The sequence below is a fragment of the Amphiura filiformis genome, chromosome 9 (genome assembly GCF_039555335.1).
Source record: "Amphiura filiformis chromosome 9, Afil_fr2py, whole genome shotgun sequence".
In the NCBI taxonomy this organism is placed as follows: Eukaryota; Metazoa; Echinodermata; class Ophiuroidea; order Amphilepidida; family Amphiuridae; genus Amphiura; species Amphiura filiformis.
Genome location: NC_092636.1, coordinates 18,570,253 through 18,594,948, shown reverse-complemented (window position 1 = coordinate 18,594,948; position 24,696 = coordinate 18,570,253). Strand labels below are relative to the sequence as shown.

Below are 24,696 nucleotides of genomic sequence, written 5' to 3'. Positions count from 1 at the left end.
ATCGAGACAACCTTTGACTTTAATTATCCCGCTTTAAATTTCCCACTCACGGACTTTATTGCCTTTAGTCAGTAAAAATTAATTATTTTTTTGTTAAATTCTTTTGTAATTAGTCAAATACCATATAAGTCTGATGCATTGGATTGTCTGTAGTTCAAATCCTAAATTTTCTCGAGCCAAATCAAATTATATTTGTCGACAATAACAGAAATTTAATGTAAGTAAGGTACAATTTGATAATATCTAACTAAAATATACTTTGATGATAGAGCGGCGATGTAATTATATCTAAACGGATTGAACCATTGGTGTTTATAACTGTGTAGCCTTTGGCGCTTCAGATTGTTAAGTTTAACATCGGATGTGTGCATTTTCTAAATCTTATTAAGTTATAGTACCAAAAAGTCTTGATTATTTAAATTTAAATTGTATTTAAAGGAAAAAGTTTTATCACATGGTCATTCCGAAACTGGAAAATCGGCATTAAAGTTATGCCTGCACTCCTGTGTGCTTTATTTTTGTATTATCTCTGCGTGCCCAGTAAAGTGGAATTACGTTTATCAACTGCCCATCTAAGATATGATAGATGCAGCGATACGCAATTTCTGTATAATATGGTTAGGGTATATATTGTACTGCAATACTGTGTGAATTTGTGCGCCACTGGCATATTGCACCAGTCGACAACACACACATCTGAAAAAGATAAAGGTACAATTCATATTAAAAAAAAGATGACTGTTAAACGAGTGAAATGATTTCAATCATAGAATACCCGTTAGCTAATTGTTTTGCTGGTAGCAGTTTATCTTTAAATCACATCGCAACTATTTGCTGACCAATATGTTGATGATACTCTACGTCGTTTGAGCCTTCATTATAAAACAATACGAAATAGTTTAAAATTGCATGCAACCAATGCAAGAAAGTCTTTTACTCTAAAAATGGTATCAACTCTTTCCACGCGGGTGTCGACTACATGCAGACGAAATTTTAGAAATTTCAAAATTGCATATTTTCATGAAATAAGCATGAAAAAACCATTAAAATGAATACAAGCAAGCCTAGTATTGGTTCAGAAACTCAAGATATTTTCAGAAAATATTTCAAAACTTAGACTTTTTATGTTGAAAGCTATTGCTGGCAAGAAGAGCATTAATAACTGATTGTTAACATAATTGAACAATACTGTTTCTGTGTTAAAAAACCGTATACGAAGGCACTTGGTAGACTTCACACATTCACACTTTAAGACGTATTCAAACCTATTGAAAAATATTATAATTACCAAACAAGATTTCCTTGAGTTTAACCGCTTCAAATGTAATCTCTATTAATACAAATTTATGATAATACAGATTTCACAAGTTCCTACGCTTTTCATTCCTATCTTACTCTCACAATAATCGATTTTCAATTGCCTATTATATCGCGAAATCAAGAAATTCGAGTTTACATCAATAGTTTCTAATTTTACAAATAGCATATCCACACATTGCTTATTTGTCAAGAACTATGTGATAATTCTTCCGTAATAACTTCGTGTGCAACAAAATATCTCAACATTGTGCACACAATAATCGGAACACCGCGGTAATGTTTATTTTGCATTATGTTGACTCCTGTTTTAATGAACGTAAATTGCAAAGTGTAAAACAAAATACAGATGTCAGTATTGGATTTTTTCAACAGTGTCTATTATACTCAATGTTGGTTTAAATTGGGGTAATTAAACAAAGGTTAACCTACATTTGCAGTTGTTATTATCCTGAAGAGCTAATGTCAAAACATTTCGGGAAAAAAGCAATGTGGAGAGATTTTTGTTGTTTAACAAAGTCATACCCGGATATGTTGAATATCACCTGCTTCTCTGCGGTATGCTAATTTAAATTTGATACCTTGTTTGTGGCTTTGAGGTTTGGAAATATTCATGGTACTTTTTAAAGATAATTTTAAACAGTGAAAATTTCATTTCAACAAGGGGATTCTAAAAATAATACCTATTTCAAAAGCACCATCAGTGTATACAGTGAAGGAGCAAAATATTAAAATGTATAGCTTATGTGAATGATATTTCTATGCGGGTCTCAATGGTATGTATTTTTGTCAAATGAAAAACCGACTAAAATGAAAACCGTTCAATTCAATTGCGTTTTGCAATTAGCGTCCGCACGAACAGAAACCCCCCAACATTGATTAAATGTCGAATTGAATCCTTTGGGTTGCTTTTAGTCAATTCTTTGAGGGCAGGTTAGTATGTCATTGTTGTTTGGAAAACTACAAAAAGCCAATAAAGAAGCCCAACATGCAAATACTGCTTGAAGTAAAACAATGTTTTCATCTGTCAATAGTTTCACAAAGTTACCTAAATTGTTCTTGAAATTTGATTAAAAACTTTGATTAAAGTTGATTGACACTATGACAATGATACACACATAAAAAGGACAAACTTGTTTATTGCTATCTTCTGTAGATGCAAGTTGGTTATGTATTGCTATTATCAGTAGATAGCGATTGACAATGCATTGCTATCTTCTGTAGATAGCGATTGACAATGTATTGCTATCTTCTGTAGATAGAAATTGACAATGTATTGCTATCTTCTGTAGATAGCGATTGACAATTTATTGCTATCTTCTGTAGATAGCAATTAGCAATTTAATGCTATCTTCTGTAGATAGCAATTGACAATTTATTGCTATCTTCTGTAGATAGCAATTGGCAATTTATTGGTATTTTCTGTAGATAGTAATAATACCAGAACAAAAACAACACCAGGCAGGATTCATTGCCACAATGCTATAGTTATCATTCCCACACACGCAGTGGTATAGATTTCTTTTTGACATTGGGAGGATGGGATTCTAAAAATATCTTGGAAGTATAGTGAATCCGACACATTTTGCCGACAGAATAAGTATTTACTACAAATGCGAAAAAAATTGCCATAGTAAAGCTTAACTGGTGAAATATTGTGCAAAAGTGGAATAAATTCGCGCAAAGCGGTCAACAATTGGTAATTTTTAGGCTAAAATGGCCAAATATGAGGTTAACCTGGTCAGAAACCCACACACATGCGTCAACATTTGGGGATGATTATACGGAGTACCCCCTATTAAAATATTGGGGGATTTATCCCCCATCCCCCGGGGTCTACGCCCCCACATATAAGAAGTTGGAAGCGAATTGATATTGTCCTACTATCTCCAAATCAAACTTGTTAAAGAAAAGTTCTTTCTTGAAACTCCCATTCCCTATCGTCGAAGTGAAATGAAATATACTCACCCCAGAATCAAGAACTATCATTTCCAGTGTATAATCTCTGAGAACGTCGTTTCTGGCATTAACATGTTCCAAAGCCAGTTCCGCTGATCTTCTTGAATTATTGCCATGCTCATACATAGCATATGCATGTGATAGCTTGAGAGGAAAGAACCCCATCAATTGCAAAGTTTTCTTTGAATTCACTTCAACATTGAATATCAAGAAGAACAAGACACAAGCCGTGAGAAGAGCGTATTTTGCAGTCCAAAGCAACATTATGGAGTAAGGTTATCAACCGTTTTGTAAATTGTAAGAATCACCAGAACAAAGTGAGCACTACAATCTTACTTCATTTCAAAGTAAAAAAACTACAATATTACTTCATTTCCACTTTCAGTTAACAAATACTTTCACAGTGTATTTTCACGGTAAAATTCGTCCAATTTGGTTTTCTCCAAATAACATCTGATAAAACTGTAAAATGTCAATTCGATTTAATGCCACCCGTCACTCTTGCCAAAGTCTCAAGCGATGGGTTTACTCAGATTCGTCGAAAGTAAATTCACAACAGTAGCCACAGGAACCCCAGATTGGTTGCATTCGTGCTTCAATCGTGAATTCCGTATTTCCAAGCAGAGAGGATGAGACTTGCCGTTGCGGCAGCACGCGTTCGAACGTTAGCAGCTGATATCACTAAATGAAACATATGTGAGAGTCTGTTGTACAGTGAACACTACCAAACACTGGCAATAAAAATCAGATGCAAACACGTCAATGGATCGGCTGTAACGTTAAAACTTTTCTGCCGTAGAGGACGCTATAATATATCGTATAAAGTATTATACTCTAGCAGCATAGTATAAGGATGTTGGTTTGTCACTGTAAAAGCGGGTTGATATGTATTATGTGTTTTATAATGACCCGTTCTTGCAAAACCCGGAAAAATTGATCAAACTGTTGATCAAACTGTTGAAAAAGTGTTCAATTGATTTTTGTTTATATCCCAATTCATATATGGAACAAAATCATTGCTGTATTTCCAAGAAAATAATGTATTTTCTAGAACATACACAGAAACAGGTGTAGGGTAAACTGTTGAATGCAATATACAGAATATACACTCACACACAATAGTCTGCTCATTACACCGAGAACATTTTTATTCGGTGTATATTTCTCTATTAAGGACATTCAGCAGTTGCCTCCAATGTTAGCACATTCCGGGTTTTGTGCGAATGGGTCACAAGTAAGTTAACAAACAGAACCAAATATTTTACACCAATTTATCACCTAATAGTACTAACAGAGATTTGCAATATAATTGTTGCTAATGTATTGCACATTACTGCACTATCAAGATCAAAGTTCACAATAACATGTCTCTTATTTTTAAATTATGTTTAAAATGTACTACAGAATGATTGCTTTAAGATAAATGTGTGTGCGCGTGGGAGGATTTTGTGGTGTTTCAAATATTGGTTATACTCCAAAATAGATCAACATACGATGAAAACAAGTGTTAGTTATGTTCTTTGTCGTTATAGGGTACAATAGCTCAGCAATAGCTTCGCTTACGTACGTAATCTTTCGACACCTTTAGTCTTTAAGCGTAATTATTATCTTCTACTTAAATCCTCAGGTATCCTCCTGGTAATTCAATCAACTTCCATTTTACAAGCACTTATTTAGGTCATTGTAACACAATCTCTTCTTCAAACGTGTATCTCATTTCAATTAAATGAGTCTTTGACACCATTACACACTAGGCATGCTTGGAATGAGTAGTTAATTTAACTGAATGTGATACCAGTAATGTGTAACTGCATAGCATCAAATCTAATGGAACTGGCATGACATTTGCCATTTACTGAATGTTTAGTCTGTAAATAAAAGTTAGTGTACACGTGTGAACAAATTAATGCGACTAAAGAGACTAATGTCGGAATTAAGACTTCGTGGTGTTGCTATCCCTGCAATTTGCACTTTTTACAGTTAGCCTCCTTAATTATTGGCGGGTTAAAAGGGGTTATGTTATGATACTGCGAAATACTCATGAGGAAAGTGCGAGCAGGTAGTGCTGCATTTGTTGTTTATTGTCTTATCATTACTCAAATCACCATAGCTATACTAACAATAAACTGTAAATATAATCTAACATGGTATACTTTTATGATCCTGGTAAAGAAACTTTTTATTATGAAATTGATGGCATAGGCTACTTTAAGATACTCATACAGCTCAATAGAAGTAAGTACTAGAAACCTGCATTCTTTGGTTGATACAAACGGGATACTTTCAAGTGATCAAATTAAATACAAAAATATTTTTTCCGCACTTTAAGGGATCGGATAGCAACATTTGCACAGTATTATTTGGGGGGGGGGGGGTGAGAGAAAGCTCATCAGACACACCAAATTAGTTTCTAATTACAAGCAATATCCTTCTGATATCAAATAATATTTAAATATTTTGAAATTCGCGTTATAATACAAATTGTATCAGATTTATTATTATAATCATTATGAGCATTTATTGCGCACTCTACAATGAACAAAGGGCTTTAACAAAATGCTCTCTAAATTGAACACAACAATTAAACATTCTGTTAAAAAACCCTGCTGCATGGGGTGAAGGAATCAATACGCACTTGGACATAAACTCCGTCTGGGACTCAAGTCTCTCACGTACGTATACATAGTGGTCAGACTAAGTGGTCATTGTATTCTCAACATCTCCTCCGTCTCGTCTCCCTAGTGTATATTACATATACAGGACATCTTCCCCTACGATCGATTGCTTCCGTGACAGATGTGGCAGGTGCGACCGGACAGTATAAAAAATGTTTGCATCATGAAAAACAAAACCTATCATTTTCATTGCGCCTTATTGTTTTCCCCTACTCTAGATTTACTGTTTGAAGGTTTACTTCATAGTCTTTTCAGATATGGCAAGGATACTACTGCTGCCCTCATTATTGGTAAAGGAAGGTGTATCTGTTTCATTTAATAATTTGTAATAATCTATTGCAAATGTCAAGTTTAAGACAATCCAGCTCTTGAGATTAGTGTGATGTACGTAAACGGTTCCTAAAAGCAAGTCACCCTAAGACATTTTGGTATAATCCAAAAACGGCTTGATCAATTCTCTTGTTTTAAAGTTTGGAATATAGACTGATCAGTTAGGCATCAAGTGAACTGATTTTATTGTTATCTTTTATTATCTTCACTGAGCAATACAGCCATTTATAAAATTTTCGGCCAAAAAAAAGTAGCACTTTCCTACATAGGCTTTTTACGCATCACTTTTGGTTTCAGACCTCTTTCAAATATAAAGCAAATTAATCAAGAAGGAATGTTTCTATATTTTGTTTTGTTTTTTATCAAAATAACTTAAGTTAAGATGTTCATGAATTAATTTTTACACATTTCAAACATGTTTTATGGTTCAGTGAGTTATAGCCATTTATGAACTTTTATTCATAAACAAAAGTTGCACTTTTCTAAATTGTATTTTTTGTATGCATTAAAATGGGCAAATTTAACAAGTTTTTCATTCTAATTAATTTATTAGGAAGGAAAAACTGTAACTTCAATGATACATCTTGTGTTCATTGATTAATTTAACCAAAGGACCAACAGTGTCTTGGTTAAATCTTTTATGCTGGATCCCAATACATTTGTTTCATTGGTCATTCCTTGAATGGTTCAAAAACATTTACATGGGTGGCTGTTATCAAGACTCTACTTGTTAAAAGCGGAGAAGTGAGGAACAACACCACCTTAAAGGACTCTGCAGCAAATCCTGCAGCATGCAGGGAACCAATTTGACCAACAGCAGAGAAGAACGATGCTTGGAAGCCATCTCACATGAAGGAATGCCTATTCTTTATTGAAAGACATTTATAAGCTGCAGCATTCATTTTAATTTATTCACTGAACCATAAAACTGTTTTTGAATGTGTAACACCTAAATCAGGAAAATCTTTAATTGTATTAACTTAAATGACCCGGCAGCACAAACGAGCCGTAAATTCTAAATTGTTTTGATTAATGTGTACGAAGGTCGTATTCATCGGTCACTTAAGCTGGCGGACAAAAATAGCCAAACACTATTATTGAATGGATAAAAATCTTCTATGTAGATGGCTAAAATTTAAAGCTCTGGTCTTGGTTTGCCGAAAATTTTTATAGGCTGTTATTTCGCAATGAAGATGATAACCAAAAGTAGCAATGCATAACTAATCAGTTCTTGGGGATGTTGAAATGATCAATTAGACTGTTTGATATTTTTAGCAATTATACAATATAGAAACCAAAAAGGCATTTTGTTGAGCACAGTTTAACTAACTCATTCCCCTGGATGTCGCTTTGAAGTCAAATGATATACCAAAAAGTTGAGATTTTTAAACACGAAATATCAGGGGAGGAAACCTCCGGCGGTACATAATGTTTATGATAAAAATATTTCACTTTGAAAAGATTGCCAAAACAATTATTGAATCAAAATATCTATGTAGAAAAATGCAACTTTCTTGGAGCCGAATTTGAATTTCGTTCTGGTGCACCAGAACGAAATTTCAACGCATTGTCTATGGAGCAGTGTAATACACATAATCATGCATAACTCGCGAACGCAAAATCGGAATCAACTGAAATTTTGGGAATGGGTTTTTTTCGTGGATATCTAATGAAAAAATGACATAAATAGAGGATGCTAGGGTCACGAAATACTCCTTTAAGGGGGACTTACTTTTTTGGAACCGTTTAGTGAACGCCTGTTTGAACGCATGAACCGCGCAAGTAGTATGGGCCTTCACAATCTCTCTGGTATCTATGGTTTGTGATAATGGTAGACTATTATGTGTTTATTCCCTTATAGATGGCAGGACTTTAAAAATTACGGAAAATACGGGGTAAATACACCAAGCCAAAAAATCAATCAGATAAGCAATTTATCTTAAAATCTTGTCCATCAAAATTAACCACAATTACACGCAAGATTGCCTCAATACACTACTCTAAACACATGTCAGTAACCAAGGAGTTGTCCAACTGACATAACTGCAAAATGCACTGATATGAAACAGCTTCCTGGACCACATTCACAGCCGAATAATTGGCACCCAGCAAAATAAATATGTGAGAATCGTTGAACAGATGCTAATTTACATAACGGTGCTGCTTTCTGCTTTTCACGCACTTTCTTTAAGAAACATGTCCACACTATTCCACTTACTCTTTGGGAATTAGGGATCTTGTACGCATTCTCACAGATGTCGTATGTTGGATGCCAGTTATTGGCCAGTGAATGGGGTCCGGGAACCTGTTCCAGGTCAGTGCATTTTGCTGTTGTGTATAGTATTATAAGTAATCCTGTGTCTAATTTTGGTTCATTTTGATGGGCAGGATTTGAAGATATGACCTTGTGAAAAATTAAAAGTTTCTTTTTTGGTTCAGTGTATGATACGGACTAAATTGAATATTCATATTACTCGTTTATTCCGTTACAGACAGCCCGTCACCCAAAATAATAACTGCACTAAGCTGCACTAATATAAGTTAACATTAGTGGAATAATATTTTTAGCTGGTTTCAAAAATCTTGGCAATCCATCGTAGCATATTGACCGTGCATTCAAATAGTATTAGCCAATTGAAAGAATTCTAATACATACAATAAAATCATTGTTTATTTCATTTTAAGTGTATTATTAACGTTCAATTTGTTTTTACAAATATATCGAAGTAATCTCTTGCCTTTTTATTAATATTTATGAGGCAATTGAATAATAAAAGCATCACTTATGATTCACCTACTGATTAGTATGGGCATATTTGTTAAACTCTATTACAGTATTGCTACAGTTTTTCTCACCAACCATTCCGTTTTTACGCATAACACTAACTCTTAATGCATATTGATAGATTTCTTTTATCCATGTCCAAACATCAACATCGCGAACATCAACGGTCACTGACCTATCATAAAATTACTATAAAATGCGATACCGTTTAGAAGTTGAGGTACTTTGGGAAAAAAAATTAATTGGTTTTGGCAAAAACAAAATGTTGACACTTCCAACATGTCTGTAACTGTAAGAAGACTTGGACTCTCGAAAGAGTCTATAAGAAGACTTACTCTTTTTTTTAAGGAGATAGGCTTTGACTTTTACGACGGGAATCATATAAATAAGTTATAGTATTTCTAACAGTATACGCCGTCGATCATCAGACATTTTTTTTTACCTTTTCTTTACAAATTTGAGGCAAATGGAAGAACAGAGAGATACTTCATTTTCCCTCCGAATATGAACCCAGGGTAGAGAAAAAATAAACAAGCAAACAAATGAAGTTCTGAAATGAGATCCTAAGATACCATGGCCTTGCAGTCTAGATACCACGATCAAGCATTGTCAGCCACATACATTATATCTTTTGTGCCATCTACAGCCTGCATGTGGAATGCATTCCTTGGCCCCCGAATATCGCTGCTATTACACCTCGGGTCATCTTCAGCAGCGAAAACCTATCAGCGGTCTTTAATATCATGCTGTTGATGCCTTGATATGCCTTGTCATGAAAAAAAAAATAAACATAACTATCACAAAATCACTATCGTTCCGAAGTTGATCTTCAGACGATAACGATTGCCGAGGTAAGTGCTTCTGTAAAGAGGAAGATGTAAAATAACTTTGTCACATCATCAATTGCATTTCTGATCTGCATCAAATTGGTCATCGGCGTACTGTAAGTTAAAGGAATAATGTCACTGAAAATGTTCGGAAAAATATGTGAGTTTTGCTCATGAGATGCGTAAATCACTCCATTTACATATAACGTTCTTTTATCCAACACTTTTTAAAATTCAATTTGAAAAATAACCCGCCATCTAATTTGAGTGCACACACGCCTTATATATTATCTTGCAATATCGTTTTTTCTGTTTATAAACGGATATACCCTTAGCTATAGGTCACTTGAGTCTGGACATTCAATAAGTAATTTCTGTAAAACAAGAGGTTATTATAATTAATTATTGCCTTAAGCAATTCTCAATACAGATATATGGATGCTTATAACTTTATTAGGTATAAGCCAGACTACAGTACAGTGTTGTGCTTTTTCGACTTGCCTGCCGACTTGCTCTACAGTAAACCTTACCCCATGTATAATGATGGCAATTTAAGACATGATTGATTTGGGATTTAAAAACGATGGCACGTAATATATTGGTCTTTTTAAATCTTTTAATTTTCGCAGTTTTTTACCTTTAAGGACTGTACATAAAGAGCTACAAATGAGCCTTGGCGTTAATAAGATCCTGTCGAGCATTTACCTCCAAAAATATCCTTATGGTGTAACAGCACCCGGAAATAGCAGAAATCTTTAGATACGGATTTGATTGTATTAATCAATATTTGTATTGTAAGTGACATTTTAATTGAAATGCACGTTTCTGAAATGTTTCAAACTGTTCACTTAATTTTTCCTTATCGTATTATATATATATATATATATATATATATATATATTTTGCAAAGCATTTTGAATTTAGAATTCTGTCATTGATTTAAATTGGCCTGGTTTGATATTATATTATATAACAATTGAATGCTCAAAGTAAGATTATTGAAACAACAGCTGTACTTCGTTCAATCCAAAAAAGTTGAATTTCGACAGTTCGTGAATCCGAAAAAACGATGGCGACAAACATAAAAGTGGATATGGACTCGTTTGAAAAAATATATTTTTGAAACTGGCACCAGAAGTCTACTTTGGTTAAAATGTGCTTGCCAATCAAGGATGTAATAATTCATATCAGAAAGGAGCAGAATAAACAGGCAAAATATCGCCAAGAAAATAGAAATTTTGCCAAAAAAATAAACTTCCATGTCATAAATAGTTATAGATACACACTTCAATAGATTGAGCAGTCTAATCATTATTTGCCTTGACGTAAGAAAAATATTAATTAATCTTTAGTATTGTACCTGGTTCATAAAAGCTATGGAAAGCTGTATAACGACAGCATCAGACACATAAGGGCATCATATTGTTAACAATACCGTGCAAGTGACCGGTCAGTTATATAGATACAAAATAATATGATGGCATTAACAAAGATAACGTTAATGTACCGTTTCTTGGAAGACAATAACGGCGCAAATTACTCAACGTCGAATAGCGTTGAAATTTTGACATTCCCGAAAGCCTTTGCGATTGAAAAACAATCTACGTGACGTATTTGTTAAATAAACCCTAAACCAGGGCCCTGACACTCAGTTCAGAAGTATGTTACTGCGTGGAAGTGGCCATTGACCTTGTAATTCTCGCTATTCACAATAAGGGCGCCGCCAGCGGTTTGCGATGTAATCGTGATGTATCATGGGAAGAGGTCGACATCCACGCAAATCGATAGAGAAAAAATTAATTGTGCACATTTCAAATCACATTATTAAGTATTATTGAGTATCGATTCGTGTGTAACACCTTTATTTTGACAAACTAAAAAAATATTGTCACGTGTTCCTATGTAATAGCATGGTAATATTCGTATTTCGCGGACTTGGATGTCGACCTTTTCCCATGATACATCACGATTACATCGCAAACCGCTGGCGGCGCCCTTATTGTGAATAGCGAGAATTGCGTATCCAGGAACTACCGGCCGCGTAGGCGCACTTGAATGCGCCATATACGCGTTATTGATCGCGTTGGACGCTTGTGCTGGCGACGCGTTCGCACCCCAGCGACACCCGCGTTGCCGTTAGCACTCGTTAGCACCCTATGACAGCGCCCATACGTGTGTCAATTTATGGTTCGCGGGATCTTTTTTCAGGCTCTGTAGCGTGCGGATTTGGCTGGTGCGATTTTTACAGTGGGGGACCTGCCTAAACCCTAACCCTAAATCCCTATTCAAAAGCGTGTTAAAGCGATCCTTTCCTGCATGTTGACGACTAAATATACCTCCTGCATATGGAAGAACAGAGGGATACTTAATTTGACCTGCGAATATGGACCCAGGGTAGAGAAGAAATAATCAAACAAACAAAGTTGTGAAATGAGATACCATGGGCTTACAGTCTAGATACCATGATCCAGCATTGTCACCCGTCATAGATCTTTTGTACCATCTACAGCCTTCAAGTAGAATGCATTCCCTGCCCCGCAAATATCTCTGCTATTACACCTTGGGCCATCTTCAGCAGCGAAAACCTGTCAGTATTCTTTAATATCATGCCTTGATATGCCTGGTCATGAAGAAAAATAAGCATATCCATCCAAAAATCACCATCGTTCTAAAGTTGATATTTAGAGGATAATGGTTTTAAGGTCAGTGCTCTGTTCACCAAGAGGACGATGTAAAATAACATTGTCACATCATCAATTGCATATCTGATCTGCATCAATTTGGTCATCGGCGTATTGTAAATTTAAAATGTCACCGAAATTGCTCAGAATAAAGATGGGAGTTTTGCTCATGAGATGTTGATGTCTACAACCAGCATGCACAAACCTCTCCATTTATATGAAACGTTTACTGTATCCAAAACAATTTGGACAAATACGCCATCCAATTCGAGTGCACCCACGCTTTACCTATAATTTCCCTATATCGGGTTTTCTGTTTATAAACGGATACCCTTAGCTATAGGTCACTCGAGTCTGGACATTCAATGAGTAATTTCTGTAAAGCAAGAGGTTATTATAATTAATCATTGCCTTAAGCAATTCTCAATACAGATATATGGATGCTTATAACTTCATTAGGTATAAGCCAGACTACAATACACTGTTGTGCTTTTTCGACTTGCCTGCCGACATGCTCTACAGTAAACCTTACCCCATGTATAATGATGGCAATTTAAGACATGATTGATTTGGGATTTAAAAACGATGGCACGTAATATATTAGTATTTTTGAAACTTTGAATTTTCGGTGTTTTTTTCACCTTTAAGGACTGTTCATAAAGAGCTAAAAAACGAGCATTGGCATTAACAAGATCCTGCTGAGCACTTACCTCCAAAATATCCTTATTGTGTAACACCCGGATATAGTACAAAGATTTGATTGTATTAATCAATATTTGTATTGAAAGTGACATTTTAATTGAACTGCGCGTTTCTTATATATTTTGAACATGAATAAATGATTTTTCCTGATCGCATAAAAATGTTTTAAATTTTTATCATGTAATTTTTTAATTTTAAATTACATCATTGCTTTAAATTGATCGTCGTTCCACTTATTGTTTGTTTCTCTAATCGAAGTATAGGTGTTTGATATTATAGTATATACCAATTGAATGCTCAGAGTAAGATGATTCCAAGTCATTTCAAGTTCAATGTTTTAAAACGTTGTTCAACTGTACTTCGTTCAATCCAAAAAGTAGAGTTTGACAGTTCGTGAATTCGAACAAACGATGGCGACCAACATAAAAGTGAAAAAGGGCTCGTAGCGAAAAAGATGTTTGAAAACTATTTTCGAAACTGGCACCAGAAGTCCTCTTATGTCAGAATGTGCTTGTCAATCAAGGAGGTGATCATTTATATTATATTAACCCTAAACCCTAAGGGCTTTTTGGCGACGGAAAGGGAAAGAAGGAAATAATAAAGAGAGAAAAGAAGTTGTTTGCTCTGTGTGGGATTCGAACCCGAGACCCCTCGCATGCCAAGCACTCGGTCGGCGACACTTTGCCACGGGTCTTGCTATATATCACTTAGGGCGATTGCGTCATCACACCACGTGGGATGCACGCACGAACAGCGCATATATCAAGTAGTATTTTGTAGTATGTAGGCGGGTTAGGGTTAAGGAACAAAATAAACAGTCAAAATATCGACAAGAAAATAAAATTTTCGCCAAGAAAATAAAATTCCATGTCATAAATGGCTATAGATACACACTTCAACAGATTGGGCAGTCTAATCACCAGATAATAAACCAGAAATTACATTTTCATCAAATGACTTTTATTTTGTAGTCTAGATTTAAGAGTATTATTATTCATGGGCATTTTCAATATCCTGGCACGTAAGATAACAGAGACGGGATAATGGAGGTAGAACTTTCTGAATGACCCCGTAATATGTAGATCGACACCCCTGTCGATGGAACTTATTATTGGTAAAAAAGTGTATTCCTATGTCGATTACGTTTGAGATGTTGTTGGGCTTAATTGCGTCCGACGTTTCCCAATCAATGTATTGTTTTTTTTATTCAATCACAACTTATCTAGTATAGTTTTGACCGTTACATCAAACATAACCAAGATATCATTCACTGAAACAATAAAAAGAGTTCTTGCTAAAACTACATGACAGATAACAGCAAAGTTTTACAATAGCAAATTACATGTATATTTACGTAGTAAAGTTAGAGTCAACATTTCCTGATTGGAAGGCGTTATCAACATAATGTAAACCTTTTCCTTTCACTTCTTGTAATCTTTTTAATCAAAGGAACTATTATTTCAATATGGAAAGTAAGTAAGGAAGTAAGGGGCTGTGTAATAATTATGAATTCCAAACGGCGTACAATAAATGCCTGACTCCCTCTCGGCCTGCCAAAAACTTGCTTGCCCATCTCTTGGTTTGCCAAAAAATCTTTGTCCCCCACATACTAATTTTTCAAATCTTTAGCTTAGATATATATATATATATTGCGAGCAGAGCGAGCAGGAAAATTTGCAGATTTAAGCGTTTCCGTCATGTATCGAATAAGTCATGTCTCGTCTTGTCTTTGTAATGTTTTTATATTGTCTATATTTTTTTCATATTTTATATTGGATTATATCGCATACTTTGTTTTTAAAATTTAATTTGCTCTGTGCACAGGCTTCCGTGATTCGTTAAGCTATTTTCCAAGGTCCCTAGCACTTTTTAATTTTTGTCCTTATAATAACATGTACTTATTTCATATTGCTGAAAAAAATCATATACGTCATATAATGCTGTAGTCACAGGCTCATTTCGCCCTTCATTTTCAAATGGGGAATACTACATGATTAATGGTATCCACCTGAGGTACTTGGAGAATGATGGAAAATTATGACAGTGTGAAAAAGGAAAATGGAACTTTGGTGCATTGTCTTTAGGGCTTCAAAATAGTGGCAAAATAGAAACGTGTCCTATTTTCTACTTGAACATGATGGTAATTCTATACCATCCAGGGAATTTTGGGCAATTACGACTCAAGAAAGAAGAGATTTATGAAATTATATTCAGAGTTGTTTAGTTGTTAAGTGTATCTTGTCTCGTAATGAAAGGTGCAACTTTTGGCAGGAGTTCCTCAAATTCTGTTACACCATACCCAGGGGTAGAAAGTTTTTACAACGGTATCTATCTTCTGCTCTCAATTTGCTGAAGAATGCGTGATATATCCCAAACATTTTACGTCGTTTAATCCAAGGTTTTTACACAAATATGCTTTCTCAACCTCTTTGTCCTTATTCTCCTCCTTCTTTTTAACATTGCTACAACTAAAATCGCACTTATTAACAAAATTCGCCTCAATATTACTGCCAAATAATTTATACAATCTTGCCTGCACAGGTTCTGAAGTCAACACAATATATTTAGTGGGTCCCTGTTCTCATCTTGGAGTACACCTACCGTATATTATCGAATAGTCGCCCCCTTCAACGCCCACCACTTTTTTAACAAAGATGTTTAAAAAATGCTAATTATTTCCACGCTATATTGTGTAGTAAGCTTACCAAGGTGCACACGCAATCACTAATGGCATCGGTAGTTGGCAAAAGTTGTAAACCCTGAAATGAACCGGAAGTCATCGTTCCTAAGTTCATAGTTCGTCATTTCAGCTTTAAGTTTTAAGCTTACCTAATGATTTTAACGGGAATTGTCGTTTTAAAAATGACTTCTAATAAACTCACCCCTTTGGGAAAAACGCAACACCCCGGGGCGACTATTTGTGGATATAAGGTACGTGCTTATACAGGTCACATTTAAATGATGCCAAAAATGACTGTGTAACTTGTGAAATCTGTCATTTTTGAAAATGATCGTGTGAATACTACTTAACTCGTATACATGTGTTTTAGTTTTTGGTTTGCATGTTTGTATTTACATTCGGTTGTGTGTGTATGTAAAATACATGTATGACGTATGTGAAGAGAGGTGCAGGATGGTCGTGCAATGGAGTGAAAAATATGCGGTGTTCATAAAAATAATTGTTTCTGATGGTTGATGATTTTTGACGTTTGACTGTTTGTTAATAGGCTAAAACCTGGATAAAACCTAAGCCGAGAAGTGGCATCATTAAACATTGAAGTACTGAAAGCAATTCTCATGAGATGCATAAATGCTGTATATATAGGACATGGCCCACCTGCCCATGGATCATATATCAAGTAAATGTACTTTTTGTAACAAATCTAATCCAAGTCTGCGTTCAAAATAGGGAAGGCATTGAATTCCAATAGTGTAATGGTAGTGTTTACATGCATATAATCAGGTGTTTATAGCCTTAAAAACACCTTTGCAGGTGGATTGCTGACTTTTATTACGTCTCGTTGACTGGCAACTTTGATGTTTTGAACTGCTCACATTAAGAGCGAAAGCAAGACAATCTAGAGGTTACAGGTACATGAAATGTAAAATAAGACAAATTATGGCCAAATTACCAGTAAGCAGTACGAAGAAAGGGTAAATAAATACAATCGTGAATTTGTTTTTGTGAAATGGTTATTTCGTTTTAATAAATAAAACCTAATAGTCTTTACAGCGTAATGTACATTTGTAGCCCGTACGCTATCAACGATATGGATCGAATGCAAAGTATTGACAATCGTTGGGATGTATGTATAATCAAGTGACAATAACAAAACACCGTAAGAAGTCGTCTTAGGGCATTTAAGTAAAGGCACTTAATTCTAATGCCCACGTGACCAGATGGGCGCTGACATTACAGAGTCTAGACAGGATGTCTAGAAAAGTGACCTTTGGCACAGCGGGTGGTCTTCCTGTGTATTTCAATTGGAAACGCGGGATGCATGTCCACATTTTCTTGCAAATTTGGCATTTTTTGCAACTTTGTAGTATTATTGTAAGAGTTTCCGTCGAAAACTTTTTTTCCGTCGATCAAAACTTTAAAAACTTAGTTATGATATGATATGATATGATTTTATTGGCACAAAATCGCGGCCCGGAGGCCGAATTACATTGTACACAAAGTAAAGCAAAAAACAACAATGAGAATTTAAGTTTTCTTGAAAACATACTAAAAAACAGAATTCCCCAATGTATAATTAAGTTGCCATTTAAATTTTCAGCAATTTTGATGATATTTGTGAATAAGCTTTACATTCATGTAGTAAACATCAGTTAATCAGTTGGGAAATCCGTTGTTTTCTATTGTTCTTTGACAGCTTCGTGGGACCAGTGGTGGATAGTCACATTATATGTTGTTTCTGTTAGTGACACACGATGACGATACGATGACGATATACGTAAAAACTCACGAATTACTTTCCAGGGTCCTTTTTTCAAGTGTCTTATTGAAATTTATGTGTCATTAATACGTAATTCAAATAAACAATGTTAACAACATTATCAAAATATACATATTATTTCCATTTTGTTTTAAACAAGTAAATATTTACTCACTTCCATATTTCGTCCTTCACATATAAGACAAAATATTGAAGTGAGTAAACATTCACTTGGTTTTGTCAAACAAAATGGAATTATGTAAATTTTAACAATGATGTTAACATTGCTCATTTGTAATCAACAAATCTAATGAATCTATTCAACAAAATTATTAAAAAATTAACGATTTGTGATGAGTTAATCAAGGATATAATCAATAGAAGACAATTAGTGTTGTCATTGCGGAGAAAATGTCGTTGTTGTTGATGATGATACAATTATCTCATTTGGACCGCACATCTGTCACGGCAAATCAATAGTTGAAGTTGTAGAATGTTTTAGCTACCTATGGCTCGTAAGGAGTGATCTGGATCCAGCAACGCAATTCTATGTAAATACAGGTATAACGGTTGTCCAGAAAAATCTTAACTTAAAAAAAGGTAAAAAACTGGTGAGGTATTTTAAACCTGTACCTTAATGAGGAATAATAAAGCTTTAATATAAACTTTTTTCGCTTCAATCAAAAACAAAAGATATGCTTTAGCAAATGAATGCATCAGATATCGACTTGTTTAGGGAAATATTTGCATTGATCATGCATGTGGAATGACTGCATGTGCACTCTCAGAAAGGCATTGTTAAAAGTGATGTTACTTCTTACTTATTCAATGCAATTGATATAAAGTATACGTTTTTTGGACAAGAAATTAGTCACAAAATGTAAATATAAACATTGATTTTGTGTCAAAACAACAATGTAAACGCTCATATGAATTATTCTCTTAAAATTAATGATTATATGAATCAGTGTTGTTTTTCAGTGTTGTTAAGGTTATGCAAGATTTTTTCAAGCAAAAAATACCCCAATTTGTGTAAGGTTACGTAAGGTTTTGTAAATTAAAAAGCTTAAAAACATAAAGGCTGCAAGCTCGGTAATACTGAAGCGGCCGAATTCCATAGTAAAGACCTGCAACCAATGGGTGACGGGCTGTGCTTAAGTATGATATATATCATACTTAGAGAGAGCCCGGCAATCATTTCCTACTTTTAATATTAACCCCTCAATTTCCCTCAATTCTTCAAGCCTTGCCCTCAATCGGGGGCTAATTCATAGCTTAAGCTTGATCGCTATTGATTCTTTGTAGCCCTGCGGGGCTATCTTGATGGCTATTATTTCTTTATAGCTCTACAGGCATCGGTGAAGGGTTTTGCATTTTTGTAGTTTGCCTTTGGCCCTCTGCCACACGCCTTGGATGCTTCAATTATTTTGAACATTTAATCATATTTATATATTTTATTTATTGTGCAAATATTCAAAACGTTTTATATACGGCATAAACTTAATAACAACAGATGGCGTTATCACTGCATTAAAATGATTCCAGTTGTAGAAAGATTGATATGATCCTTTTAACCGGGAAACTATGTTTCACAAACAAAAACACACTATAGAAAAGGAACGACACAAAAATCTACTTTTTTCTTTTTTTACTTTGGTTTTACCAAATGTGACCACTTTTGCTGACAGTAAAATGTAAAATTATGGTGATTTGAATTTGATCAAAGTGACTTTGATAATTATATAAATATATTTAGGAAACCCCACTGGTTACAATAACAATTTAGTCAGATTTATTAATATCTTGGGGAATCCCCATATTTTTCAGAACGTTTATTGTATCGGAATAATATGGTGAATGTGACACAATGATCTTTTCTTGGAAGGGGACGTTTCAGTTTTACTACATGTATATAGTTTGGTACAAAAGAGAGGTTATCAAGGACGTTGGGCGTGGGCTTTCTAATGTGCCAATAGTCTATGTGCATTCACATGTAAGCCAGTCAACTTGCATAGCCAATAAAGTGCTCTTCGATTCTTAAAGGATAATATATACTTCAGTCGACCTGCTAAAATATGGTGTATAAAACAACAAATCTGCCAATGTAAACCTGCATCTTAAAGAAAGTGAGTGATTGGTGAAAGCAGCACATTTTTGGAAATTGTCATCTGTGCAATAATTTGTACGCAAAGGACATAACAATTCAAGTCTAGAGTGGGCTTCGCTGAGCAGCGAGGACAAGTCGGCAACACTGCGTGCAACAAAACTTTGTAATAAACAACAAGAAGACTATTATCATATTGATTCATGTTGCCATTATCTTATGTACATATAGCAATAACTGTATGCAAATGAGATTACGTAATTCAAAGTACGCTAATAGTAACTGTTTTGTGTTTTGAAAGACAAAGTTACAAGCTTGTATTTATCATAAGTACCAGTCGTCAAAGTCATACTTGAGCGCAGATAAGTAATAGTTACGGGGAACAGATTGACCGTCCTTCGAATATGGTCAATGAGCCTCAACAACTTAAATTCGTCGGTACTACTTGGTTGATAAGGGATTTGTGTAACCTCTGTCAATTGGCTACTGGCATACCAGTAGGGGTATGGCAAATACTTTTAACATGAATCATAAGAAGCAAGTTAAATCTTGACATAAATTTATCATGACATTATTGCTAAAGGATAAGTAAGACCTACCAAATTAAGAAAAGAACGATTCAAGTAAGTCAAATCATGCTAGTCATTCGGGTTACATTTCACTTATATGCAGCAAACAGAGTGCTTTTGTAGAAATGAAATGGAAAACTACTCAGGTTATTTAATTGCAAAACAATCTGCAAGACCGAATCGATTATTAAAACATACGAAATCAGAGACGAAACTCTCAAATATACTGTTTGATCTACCATATAAAACAAGTATGTCATGCCATTAAAATGATTAGGGTGCTACGGAATCTCATATTATATTTACAAAACCACGAAGTATTTAGATAAGTGCGTTTTAAAATGATCAAGTGAATTAAACCAAAATAATGCACATGGATTTTTGCTCAGCAGCGATTATTTAGTTAGATAACAAATAATATTTGGAGGCATGTCGGGTAGTGAGAAAACCAATGAGATAAATATTGAATCCGAGGTTTCACAATGCATTTGGTAAGCACTGTGTCCTAAATCATGTAAAATATGTTGTAGATGGTCATTAGGTACCGTTTTTAAACGATAGCTTTTCATTTTATATTTTCATATTACTTTTAACTAATATGAAATTGTGATCCATTTACATCAATAATTTAGAGTACGAGTGATCAACGGTATAATTTCTTTCCCGTTTCATCTTTCATGTTGCAATATACAATTCTTTTAAACACGGCATCTAAAAGTAGTAAATAATGTTCTTCGCGATACCTCAAATGTCTCGTTTGACCTATGATTCGTTGATGATCTACTTTTTCACTAATGTCGTGCGTACGTCACGTGAAAATATACTTACATTGAGTATTTGAACAGACAGTCTTTCTCAAGGGCTTTATACTGGAATCAAATCCCATTAGATTGGTTATTTAATTATAAAAGTAGTCATTTCAACTTTCATTCTACATTATTCTGAAAAGGGCATCTTCACTGAAGAATCTACTGTCACCAGATGAGCTTGGTTTGAAAAACCCAAGCAATACGCTACTTATCACAAGAAACACAACACCACTAGGTTTCTGAAACTTGTAGTTTGTGCGTGTCTTGCAGCAAATCTTACTCTTCCAGCAAATCAAGTTATCTGAACTATACATAATTATGTTGGTGTGTGCGTCTGGGAGATTCCTACAATGCGACTCTGAGACATATGAGGATGATTACGCAGAAAAGATCTTCATTTCAAAGTATATATCTACTTAATAACTATTTACTTTATTCTAAGTATTATATTTCCTTGTACAACCATCGATGTACTCATGTAAAAATGTGAATTTGTGTGAATATAAAATGAATGAATGAATGAATGAATGAATGAATGAATGAATGAATGAATGAATGAATGAATGAATGAATGAATGCATTGTCTAATGAATATACTGTATCAATACGATAATGAAGGTAAATATGTAAATAAATATTCATAGCTACAGTTACTTTATAGTTAATAATGTCGGAATATATCACATACGAGCTGAAGAGATTCTCATATTTCTGATGCTATTCAGATAATATAGGTTTTCGTTTTCGTTTTTGTAGAGTGAATGGTGGTTTCGACTACCACGGTCATATGCACCATTAGCTTGATATCCCGTTAAACTCTAGATAGCTTTTTACTGCAGTACGTGCTATGCTTCACTGTACCTTAGTTATTTCCTTTGTTCAGACCACGTGGTGCCACATTGCACATGTCTCCTGTGTAGTTTCTTGCACGGGGATTTCATTTTGCCTCCTTGCATTTCAACAAATGAAACGGAATCTTCACAGAGCCACACCAGGCTGAGTCAGCCGAGGAGATAGTTAGGCCGTGGCCAAAACTCAACATGATCCTCCGGCTAGTTGAAATCCTCGCATCCAGCCTGTTCCCCATTGCCCAAGTTAGGTTAGAGTGAAGGTTTGAGTTGAGTTGCCCGCGAGCAATCACTGTGCTAGCTCTACGGACCTTGCCGGATCCAGATATATAGGCAAATGTTTCATTATTATAAATATCGCGTGCGTCATCCTCTAACTATGATCTAAACGAACTCCAAGTCCCACATAAGACAGGGGGAGTGAAGAGGCAAGATAATGGTGTACAATAAGCCCAATCGGCATTGGAAGTTTGCAATGCATTGTAGGACAGTTTTTGCAGTTTTAGGACACTTTGTCCTTTGACCTTTCAGAAAATTCAGAAATTTTGGGTTTTTGTACGTACAAAATATAATCTAAAATGTTTTACAATATTTAAAACAAATATAAAAAATATTAGTGTTTTATAAATTAATTAGTTGGTATTTTTAATGATCAAAATTGTCACAATAATAAGAAAATTAATAATAATTACGTCAATTTTCCCGATATGTCAGAGGTCAAAGTGTCCCAAAACTGCTCTCAAAAACCGGAAGTTAGAATGGCGATTGGGCTTATTATATTGAAGGGTAAGGTATGTATGTACAAAACAAGTTAAACTGTAGTTCTAACTTTAGACCTAGTTTAACAGTTATATTGTCATACTTTATTCTATATTATTGTAGATCCTATTATAGGCATATGCATATAGCTTGATATTAGATGGGTGCACTTTAATTTTTGGACTTTACTAGGAGTAAAGGGGGAAAATAAAAGATTTTACATCTAGCTTCCATAGTTAGTCCAGGTTTAAAGTTAGACCTGTTCTAATTTATTTTGTGCATACGGACCTAGGAATTAAAAGAGCTACTGACTTTAAATACACTCAATTTCAACCAGTATGTCCCATCCCATCGACAGTTTAAAGTAAAATAGTAAATATGAGAAAATCTTTACCGTCAAAATAGAATTTGTAAATTGTCTTCTACACTAATAATGTATGTTTTATACAAAAAGTCCATCGATTCCTTCTTTTTTTTTAATTATGTACACTTTTTTGTCTTTCTGCGGTTGTTGTACGTTGAGGGAATAATTTCACTGGAATTGCTCGGATGCAAATGTGAGGTTCGCTCATGAGTTTTTAATTTGAGTGCACAATTGCCTAGAATATGTCTACATTGATTGTGTTCTTATCTGTTTACACACTGATACCTTTTAGATATAGGTCACGTAGGTCTGGACGCTCAATAAGTGATTTAGGGTAAAACAAAAGGGTACTATGGTTAATTGCTGCCTTGGGCAATCCTCTGTAAGATGCTTATAATTTCACCTACACCACATTTCGCCATAATACATTCTAGAAACGCTTGCTGTTAGAATAAGAAAAAATTAATGCTAATTTATTGCACATTCTAGGGAAGCGTGGTTACCTTTTAAAATAACCGAGTGAGAGGGTTTTCAAGAAAATATTTTTCCTGTCAAAACTGAAGCATCCTCTGTATAAAAGAAAATATGAATATTAACTGCATATCATATATAACGATTCGTGATACCCAATTATGGCGCATTTGATGTCGTTTAAGAGGCAGAGAATTTTATTTCAATTTTATATACGCCAAAATATTTTTTAATTGAGCAAGAATAAGGATAGAAAAAACGTTGAAAATCCTATGTGAATATTACATTAGACCCAACCAAAGATTACTGTTTCGTTTTTATGGTAATCTAATCTTTTATTTCCTGAAAAAACATTTTGGGTCTAATGTCGAATATTCACATACTTGATCAAAACATCGAACGTGTATACAAGAAAATGGTAGGTTTTCCTCTATAGTATTTTACTGACCATGGAAATGTACTGAGACACAAGCACGTGTCAAAATCGATATAATGTATTGTCCATATAGACGCCCAGTTATCATGTTTTTGTTGGATTTTTTTTGTATAAAACACGTATATAACAACAATTGAGCGCTAATAATACACATAAATGTTTTTAGGCAAATAAAATTCCAAAATATGGTACGTTTTCTGCCTTTGGCTTGTCACGTGGTAGGCCTATGTTGAAGTTGCGATTATATCTACAAATAAGTTTCAAATTAATTCCAACAAGACAAGTGGACGAGTGGTCTAAGGCGCTGGGTTCATAGTATAGTGTGTCCAAAGCAGTCTGCCGCCGTGAGTTCGAACCCCGCCTCCGCCAAACTTTAATAAATTAAAATTTTACTTTTTAATAAATTTCATATTGGGGAAATGTGACTGGCAGAATTTATTTATGGCGTGGAGTGGTGTGAATTTTACCATGGCAAGTATAGATATATTACTATGTTGTACGTTTTCGTATTACCTACGGGCTTTCTCTAAACTTGAAATATTAACCATGACATTTTAAGGCATGATTGATTGAGGATAAAACTATGACATGAAATATATTATGTCATGTACGTTGAGTGTT

General features: G+C 34.6%; 1 protein-coding gene across 1 annotated transcript in view; it reads right to left on the bottom strand.

Annotated features, from left to right (window-relative positions):
* Positions 1 to 3,534, bottom strand: part of LOC140160717 (gamma-aminobutyric acid type B receptor subunit 2-like) — a 350,390-nt gene extending 346,856 nt beyond the window's left edge. The window contains exon 1 of the mRNA XM_072184013.1: positions 3,286 to 3,534. Coding sequence (XP_072040114.1) covers positions 3,286 to 3,441 — 156 coding nt within the window. The 5' untranslated portion in view covers positions 3,442 to 3,534. The remainder of the gene's footprint in view (positions 1 to 3,285) is intronic.
* Positions 3,535 to 24,696: the final 21,162 nt, after the last annotated feature.